At 28.2% G+C, this 10,479-nt stretch overlaps 1 protein-coding gene across 1 annotated transcript; it reads right to left on the bottom strand.

The window, feature by feature from the left end:
- Positions 1–6,697: 6,697 nt before the first annotated feature.
- Positions 6,698–8,232, bottom strand: LOC122507597. The gene is made up of 2 exons (XM_043620396.1): positions 7,654–8,232; positions 6,698–7,574 (listed from the first exon to the last, which is right to left on the bottom strand). Exons 1-2 carry the CDS (start codon positions 8,085–8,087, stop codon positions 6,698–6,700), a joined length of 1,311 nt encoding a protein of 436 aa, XP_043476331.1. The 5' UTR covers positions 8,088–8,232.
- Between the last annotated feature and the right edge of the window lie 2,247 nt (positions 8,233–10,479).

Raw genomic sequence — 10,479 nt, 5'->3', positions numbered from 1 at the left:
GGTTCGAATTAGTTAATTGCAAAATTAGAAAAAAAACTGCATCTTTCTGGATGCTAGTGTCAGGAGTTACTAATTAACAACAATTATTTATTTAAACAATAAAGACTGTAATATAACATTAGTAAAATTTATTATATTATATAATAACAAAAATCGTTTACAGTAGTGAAAATGATTAATTAGTTTAGGTTTTCTTTAACATTTAATAATAAAACTTTGATATAATTGTGGTCATCTTCGTACATGAGTTGACAATTGTTATAAATAAACAATAAAAAAATATAATTGTTAACTTGTTAACATTCTACGGAAGTAATTTAAAGTTTGTCTATTGACCCACTCACGGTGAGTTCCGGTCAGGCGAAATAATACACTGAAAAAAAAAATTATTTGAATCAAATAAAAATTATTTGTTTCAAATAAATTATTTATTTGGTTGTAATCCAATAAATGTGTATTTGAACCAAATACATAAATATTTGAACTAAATATTTTATATTATCGCACCAAATAATTGTTTATTTGAATCAAATACAACTAATTCAAATCAAATAAATAGAATATTTGAATCTAATAAATGATTATTTGAATCAAATTCAAAATATATTCAACTCAAATATATATTTATTTGACCCGAATATTTTATTTAATTGTATTAAATAACTATTTATTTAAATCAAATTCAAATTATTTTAATCAAATAAATCGAATATTTGAATCTAATAAATGATTATTTGAATCAAGTATGAAAATTATTTCATTCAATATTGATAATTTCAACATCAACAAATATTAATAAAAAAAATAACTAATTGCAAAAGATAAATACTGATGACAATTCATTGATAGTTCACTTTCACATTTTTTTATACACTTAAACGCAATTTTTATTACATACACATTTGAAAAATCCTAACGCTTGGGGGTACGAACCCACGCCTAACCGAATATTCACGCACCGAAGTCACGCACGCTAACCACTATACTACGCTCGCATGGGACTCTCAAATCTTAAATACTCTCAAGTGTCACTAGCTCAAATAAAACTTGTAGAATTACTACAAGGCAGTGAACAATTTTGACGCTATATTTTCAATACTTTATTCAATGTATATTTACGAATATATTTCAATATTTCTTTAAAAAATCAACTTATTGTAATATTTTTATTTATATATTTTTTAATAATATTAATTATTATGTCAATAATAATAAATTTATATAGTAATAATATAAATTTATTTGTAATAATTATAAATAAAATAAATTTATTGTGTCAAATAATTTTTATTTGCATCAAATAAGCGAAATATTTGGATAAAATAAATGAATGAATAGTTTCAAGTAACTCATTATTTTCGTTTCAAATAATTATTTAATTGATTGAAATATTTTTTTATTTATCTTGATAAAATGTATATTAGCTTTGAATAATGAATAATTCGGATTAAATATTTCAGTCTATTAGAATCAATAAAATAAATTTACTGAATCAAATAATTCTTACTTGCATCAAATAAATTAAGTATTTGAGTAAAATAAATGAAAGAGCAGTCTCAAATAATTCATTATTTTCGTTTCAAATAATTATTTAATTGATTGAAATATTTTTTTATTTGTCTTGATAAAATATTATATTAGCTTTGAATAATAAATTATTCGGAGCAAATAATTCCGCTTATTAGAATCAATAAAATAAATTTATTGTGTCAAATAATTTTTATTTGCATCAAATAAACGAAGTATTTGAGTGAAATAAATGAAAGAATAGTTTCAAATAATTCAATATTTGTATTAAATAAATTTATTTATTTAATTCAATTAACTATTTATTTGAATCAAGTACGATTTATTTGGTTCAAATAAGTATGATTCAAATAATTGCAGATATTTAAATCAAATACATATTTTTTTGATCCAACTAAAAAGTATTTAAATCAATTAAATATTTTTCAAATAATTTGAATTATTTGAATCAAATAAATTTTTTTTTCAGTGTATTGTAAGTGGGCGTAAGCTGGGCCCTACCTGGGCTTCCCAGTTTTTGAGGACCCACATCAATAATTACATAAGCAAAAATTTCTAAGTCCAAACCTAAAAATTTTTTTTTTCAACAAAAAATTAATGTTTATAATGACTTAGATTAAGAAAAAACGTGTTTTTAACAAAAATGGATTGACACTATTTTTTTTAATGTAATGTCCACATAAATAATTAGCAAAAATTTCTAAGTCCGAACAACTTAAAAAAACAATTTTTTTTAGACCAACAAATTAATGTTTATAATGATTGTAAACAATAAAAACGCATTTTTAATAAAAATTTATTGATATATCTTTTTAATAATAATATAAATATTAATTTATGAATATTTATCGTTTATTATTACATTATTAATATTATTATTATTATTATTATTATTATTATTATTATTATTATTATTATTATTATTATTATTATTATTATTATTAATATTATTATTAAACTATTTATTTATTTGTTACGGTGTATTGGTGTCAATAAGTGCTTTATTGAAACATTAAAGCAGATCAACAAGTCACTGACAATAAAACGTCGGTGTTCAGTTAGTCTCCGTAGTATAGTGGTTAGGGCGTTAGTCTCGTAGTCCATAGGTCGTAGGTTCAATCCCCGCGTGCGTTAGATTTTATTTGTTTCTCAGGTTTGCGTTTATTCCGATTTTTCTGCATTGTATTCGTATAAGTATGCAATTTAGTGATTATATATACCGTTTAATAATTTAATTAACAAATTTCTAATTTTTTTATAAATTTTTAATTTATAAATGAAAGGATATATATTAATTCCCATATATATGCCAACATTATTTATGAATTTGCTTTTGGTCAGAATTTCATTAAAGAAAGTAAAAATCGTTTAATAATAACGTTATTTATATATAATTTGACTTATTTGTTATTAATAAATGGTTTATTCATTAATTTGAATGAAAACTAAATCTATGGGCTGTGGCTGGATTCACCGTTACAAGCCCAGGAATCGCCCACCTGGGCCATCCCAGCTGGGGCCCACCTAGAACCTGGGAAGCCCACCTGGGACCCACCGTGGGCCCACCTCACTTTTCCACACGGGGAATGAGACTCCTTATAAAATTTAATTATTTATCAATTATTAAATTAAAATACTTTGAACATTCGATTTGATAAAAAGTTTTTAATGAAATTCTTTAATAAATTTGATTATTTTCAGTTGAATTTCACGAAATTTCTATTAATTCGATAATTTTTTAAATATTTATTTATTTACATACAATATTGGAATCAGTGACTGATTTTTACCGTGAAATTAATTATTTTTAACTAATTTAAATTTAGAGAACAGTTTTCGTCTGTAAAAAATGAAATAAAAAGCGTTTTTTTAAACACAAATTAAAATAATAAAACTTTTTTTAATTTGGTGTAAAAATTCCCGGTTTGGAATAAAATTTCTGGCTTATTCATAAAATAATAAAACTTTTACAGAAATTCAATTAATTTAAAAATAATAAAATTTTAACAGAGATTCAATTACTTTCGTTTACATTAAAATTCATTTTAGGAACTCAACTATTTTCACAAATATATATAATAAAACTCATCCCAGAATTTTAATTATTTTTAATACAATTTAAATAATTGAATTCTCGAAGAATTATCTAATAAAAATTGATTTAAAAATGAATTTCAGTTAAAATTCTAGATAATAATTCTATATTAAATGAATTGAAATTTTATAAAGTTTCAATTTTGCATGAATTTAATTAGAAATTTTAAAGAACTTAAATTTTTGAAAAATTTTAATATTTCAAATTTGTCTGAAATTAGTTGAATTTTTTAAATATATATCTAATTATTTATTAAAAGGAATTAATTTATAAAAGAATTTTAGTTGAAAATACTTTAAAAAAATGAATTTTAGAGAATTTACAAATGATTGCAAAAATTCAATTATTTTCAAAAGTAATAAAATTCTTTGCATTAATTCAATTGTTTAGCTACGTAAACCTGACAGAACCATATTGTCGGATCATGATGGGACCTCTATTGCATAATTAAGGGCTCATTTAGGGCTAATTTAATGCCTCATTGCCAAATTTCCGGCCCTTTATATTTTTAAAAAAATCCATGGTTTTGTCACCCTTACTTCAAGCTGGCAGAACCACCTTCCAAAATGCTTAAAATTGAGTTTTAACAATTTTTCAATGTACGACAAATTTCGGCTTAATTTCGGCTTCAAGTTTCCACAATAAAAATTAATTAATATTATAATTTAACAAAAAATCTAAAAAGGGCTGACAGACAATTTATCTATCCCCTTGTCCTTGTTTTTCATTAACTATTTAAAGTCTGAATTACTTTCATTAATTCAATTTTACCACACTTGCATGGTGGCCACTGGTCAGGGAAAACCTGGAAGTCAGGGAAAAGTCAGGGAAAAATAAATAGGTCAGGGAAATCAGGGAAAAGTCAGGGAATTTTTTAATTGGTCATGGAAATTTTAAATATTATAAAAGGAAAAAAATTTTATATTGGGGGGACTGAGGCTACCCAGGTGCGAATTGTCGGTCGGCCCATAGTCGGGCCAACCGTGTACATGGTCGGTCCAACTTTGTAAGCCGATGGTCGGGCCACCCTGTGGATTGATCACGTCGGCCGACCAGTGGCTGATGTAGTTGGCCCAACTGTTGGCACCAAAGTTGGTCCGTCTATGGATACCAAAGTTTTACCAACCATGGCATGAATGGTCGGGCTGACTTTGGCAAACATGGTCGGCCCAACTGTGTTAGCCATCGGTCGGCCGACGTGATCAATCCACAGGTTGTCCCGACCATTGGCAAAATGAGTTGGGCCTTCTATGGATGCTAAAGTTTTGCCGACCTTAAGAACGAATGGTTGGGTTCCCTTTGATTTTTAGTGGGCACCGTGGGGATAAATGTTAAATGTATTAGGTTCCTGAAGTTGCCATCGATGCTCAGCATCGAAAAATATTTTTTGTACGAAAGCGAAAAAAATCACTCAATCTTTCCCAAGGTTTAAGGTTTAAAAAATACTCTTAAATAGTTTTTTATATTCTAAGTGAATGAAAGAAGGAAAATTAGTTAAAATTTTATCACTAAGAATAAGAAAAAATAACTTTCGATGCTGAGCATCGATGCCAACTCCAGGAACCTAATGTATTTTGTACATTTTTCGTATGTTTTGGGTTTATATGTTTAAATATTATTTGACATTAAGCAAGTACGCGGCTAAACAACGAAACGACCCACGATAAATAAATCCGTAATTTTGTTTTAGTTGGCTAGAAACAGAATTTAACTTTAACCTTAGCATGGAGCTATAAATGTTATAAAATCAAAATTTTGAAAAAAGGACAAAACATTTATTTTTCGCTAAAATATCAGAAGCTTTTTTATGGAAAGTTGGTTTTATTCGCAGTACCCCGCCCTACATTAATTTTATAGATTTAATTTTTAAAATAAAGAATTTTATCTTTTTTTATAAATTGGTTCAAAAATCTATTTAAAAAATCCATTTTCCCCTGTTTGAAATGAATCATATTAAATTTTGAAACAAAAAGTTTTTCAGTGTAGTTATTGATACTTTAAGAGATACATTTCTTATTTAAATTATTATTCATTAGAAACCAAGTTAAAAACACTCAGAATATTAGTCAGGGAAGGTCGGGAAAAAGTCAGGGAAAAGTCAGGGAAATTTTTTGATTGTTTTTAGTGGCCACCATGACTTGGTATGTAAAGGTTTTTTCAGAGTTTATGATTACGAATCTAAAATCAAAATTTAAAATGGCGTATCCAATATGGCGGACAAAACAAATTAAAAATCAACAGCCCACATAACATTAACCTTGACAAAACATGATAAAAAACCTAACACTATCTACAGTAAAAACCTGAAAAAAACCTGGTAGTAACCTATGTTTCAACCTAGGTTTTAACCATGATTAAAACCTAGGATTTTGTCCTTCAAAAAAATTTCGGAAATTTTCTCATCACACACATAATAAATAAATAAAATCAGTAAAATAAGAACAAATGATTTTACAGTCATATTAAAATAATTCTCTCCTTTATTAAACAAAACATTTGCCTAAAGAAAGTAGACTTTTGAATTAATTTTCAAAGTCCATTATTTTACTCTATTTAATCGTACTTTTTGCCCTCCTGTCCAATTATTGAATAATAAATTTTTTAAGCAAAAACAAAAATTCTTTAATTATTTGTATTTTCACCTCCTCTTAGTGATTTAAGAATGTGCTCCAGAACTCTTTTTAAGCTTGTATATGAAGATCATTTTGAGTATTTTGATTTAGAAAACATTAAAACTACCTCAATTAAAATGAATAAATAATACATCTACAATTTGAAAACCAACTTTTATTATTAAACTTTTAACAACATAATTATTTTTTATTACAACCTTTAAGATTTTAAATTATGATATTAGTTTATGGGTAAAAAAGTGATTAATAAATATAAATATTCTAAAAATATACAATTTGTAAATCATCAAATATAATTTACAAAAATTATTCAAAAAAATTTAACATTATTTAAATATTGACAATGTTTCTGTGGTTAGCATAAATAAATTAATATTTAAATCCATTGGAAGTAGAAATAAAAAGAATTTTAAACATGAAGAAGTTAATTTCTTAACTTCTGTTAGTTGTTTTCTATTGGATTACTTTCAACATGTAGAAGTGGACAGAAAATAACATTTTGATCTAATTCCATTTTCCACATTTTACTACGAAAATCCCGTATTGGATACAATTGAAGAGAATGATCTTCCACAAATGCTGTTACAATTTTGAACAGTTTGGAATCCATTGGATTTTTATACAGAGAATCGATTTGCCTTAATTTTTTGCCAATAAAAAATGTTTTCCCATCCGCATATTTCACGATGTTTAAGATTAAAGCAATAATCCCATTTTTCAGAAGAATGCATTTATCTCTTTCCGTTTTACAATTTATGGTGTATGAATTCGTAGTCAGTTTGTGAAATTGTTTGACAATTCCTGCATCTCTTTCCAGCAATAGTCCTTTCGAATGGCTCATTTTTAGAATATTTACTGGATTGACTTCTTGATAATTAGGAGTTTGAATTGCTTCTATTTCAGCAGACCTGCGCACTAATTGTTGAAGCTCTTGATTTGGTTTCCTAATTAAACGTTTTATGAAAGACATGTGATTTTCAAATTTGAAAGCGCTGAAATTATCAAGTACTCCATATTTTTTAACGTCATTACAAATGTGTGGAAGATTGTGAATATTAGGAGAGACAAATTTTTCACCATAAATGATTGAAAAATTTTTTACAAAGTTTTCCAATAATTTCTCAACGTAGTCAATATTTTCTGAGATAGTCACAAGTTTTGGGGAAAGTAGAATTCTCGTTGCAACGTGTAATGCTAAAAAATTGTTGAACATTTCGTCTTTGATAATTCCTTTTAAAATAACGGGTCCAGTATACAAGAGGAATTGTCTAAATTCTACAGCCTTCCATGATCGATATTCCGATATAGGTCTTGGACGCCTCTTAAATTCTTCTGGTTTTGAAGTTTGCAAATTCTCTAGATTTTTATTGATGTCTAAATTTCAATGGTCCTTGTAACCACAGCCATATTAACCTTTTAACGACTCCTAACAGAAAAAGGTGCATGTAATCTAGAGGCACACACGTCACTAAACCAAATCGTGGAATATCAGCAAATATATTTTCACCTTTTTGAAATTCGTCATTAGGGTTGTATTTAGCCATTTCTTCGTCAGTTCGAAGTTTTTCTTTTTTTCCTGACGGAGGAAAACAAACGCAACCGCTCTTAGATATTTTTCTTTTTATTCCGCGCGACGTTATATACGATCTTTTTTTGCGATTCCTTACAATCCATTTTCCTCTAATTTTACATTTTGTGCAGCTATAATAACCGTTATGTGATTTTATATTCAAAACAAAGGATTTTGCTGGAGTGTCGCAAATGAGAGCATATACATTTATTTCAACCTTTTTATTACATTCAGTTTGAAATCCGTTCTTAGTTAAATCCATAATATTTTGTTTGAAAAACTTCAAAAATTCAGAAGAATTTTTTGGTTTGCCCGTACCGCAAAAAGCACCAACAATAATATACTTAGTGCAATGAGAGGTATTTTATATCTAATGGACCAATTCTGCAATTCATGTATGAAAAGTTTTGTTTTTTCAATGAAACTGAAACTTGCACCCAGTTATCAGCACCCACTTAATTTTTTGAGTTTTTTGTTGGTTTTAAACAAAAATAATATTTAAATTTAAGATTTAATTTGTTTTAAATTATTCATTGTGTCAAATCAGTTATCAACACCCATTTAATTTTTAAAATTAAATAGTTTTGTTGCAAAAAAGCAACATGTAATTTTTAAAAATTAACTGGTTGCTGATAACTCGGTGCCAGCTTCAGTTTCATGTTTTTTCAAAGAGAGTTCTAGTTTGAGGAAAAATTTCTTCTTCTGTAGCATTTTGTTTAAAATCATCAGCACTATTTTTGTCGAAATCAGAGCACATTGAACCAATTGAAGACTTTTCAGATAATGTGTTTAGTGGTGAAGTTGACTGATCGTTGGAAAAACTAGAAAAACTAATATCACTGGAACTAAGAATGCTATCGGATGGGGATTCCTGATAATCTGCACAGTCATTATTCATATTATTATTAACATTAAACATTTCCTCATCTTGATCAGCATGTCCTACGCAATAATTATCATTGTTATTATCAACATGTGATTCCTTTTCTTGGTCTTCTTCATCCGAACACGCAGAAAATGTTAAGTTTTCAATATCAGGTCCAGTAATTATTTTCAAGAGCAATTTTTTATCCTTTTCAACTAATCTTCTCTTATGACGATCTGAATACTTCCGTAAATTACGATGCATTTTATCTTCAATCTTTGCCTAATAAAGAGAAAATACAATGAGAATCGAATTTTTATCCCAGGAAAAAATAATTTGTTTGGAATTCATTCAGAATTCCACAAACACGGAAATCGTAATGAAATTCTGGCCTTAATATCTGCGAGAATTTTTTGTAAAAATTGCGCTAGAAACCCGATAGTAATTTCACACGTAACAGCCCGAGGGTTCTAAATTCGATTCCTCATGTCTTCAAATTTTTCGTTAATAATTAATAATAATTCATACGTTTCAGCATTCTATTTAGTGTTTACAATTAAATTAATTAATAAATAATATTGTTTAACGTTTAATATATGTAAAAATGTGTTGTTAATAAAAATAATAATATAATATAAATAATAATAAATAAAATATATAAATCATTATTATTATATTATATATATAAAAAATATAAATAATAATATACTAATCTGACACCGTGCCAGCAGAACGCCGGCAGAAAAGTTACAAAAAAATTTTTTTATTTTACTACCGTCCCGGTACCGGGCCGGTAGTTTACCGGCACCGGGGCGGATATTTCCCGGGTTATCATTGTTGACTGGACCGGCTCCAAGCCGGCAAAAATACCGGCACCGGGCCGGTGTCAAAATTTCACTGGCCCGGTACGTCGCCGGTGGTGTGCCGGCAATAAACCGGCACGAAAACACTGTAAACAAGAACCGGCCCGGTACCGGGGCGATGGTTTACCGGCACCGGGGCGGATATTTCCCGGGTTATCATTGTTGACTGGACCGGCCATATATCTAAAAATTATTCGAAACCAAAACCTATGTCGTCAGTAAATGTAAATATAATCGAAAATAATCATTCAAATAATTCAATTAGAAAATACGAGAAGTGTGTCATTGTAAATAAATCCGAAATGATTGCGTTAATTGATCCAGGGAGTTCTGAATGCTTAATTCGAGAATCGGTTGTCGAAAAATCAGGTTTTAAATTTATTAAACATCGAAATGAGATAGAAGGATTCGGTGGTGGGGGTACAATATCCGAAGGATACGTGATGGAAGATTTGACAGTCGATGGCTGTAGAGCCGTAAATGTGCGTTTACGTGTAGTTAACGATAAAGTGCAACAATACGATTTGATAATTGGTCGAAATTTTACGGATTTACCCCAATTCGCTTACTATCGAATAGATGGAAATTTTGTTTTTATTTCGCGAGAAGAATTCCCGTTTCAAAATTTTCCGGAAATTGGGGGCGAACTTAAACAAAATACGACTGCGACAGTTCTAGAAAACACGTGTTTACCAAGGGCAACTGTCAGTTTCATTCGAGTAAATTGTAATGATCAAGAACTATCCTTACCGATAACGAATCATAGTTCACACGATGTGATGATTGAGAAGGGGAGTGTTCTCCAAACAGATATAGTGTCCTTTGATAAAGTTCCCGAATTAAAACCGCGATATATTCAAATTGTTGTGGAAGATTTAACCAATCAATCAACATTAGATTCCGACCGAAAGAGGGAATTATTGACG

The sequence above is a fragment of the Leptopilina heterotoma genome, unplaced genomic scaffold (genome assembly GCF_015476425.1).
Source record: "Leptopilina heterotoma isolate Lh14 unplaced genomic scaffold, ASM1547642v1 Lhet_475, whole genome shotgun sequence".
NCBI classification, from domain to species: Eukaryota; Metazoa; Arthropoda; class Insecta; order Hymenoptera; family Figitidae; genus Leptopilina; species Leptopilina heterotoma.
Note: the sequence above shows the minus strand (reverse complement) of the source record. Positions and strands in the feature narration are given on the sequence as shown.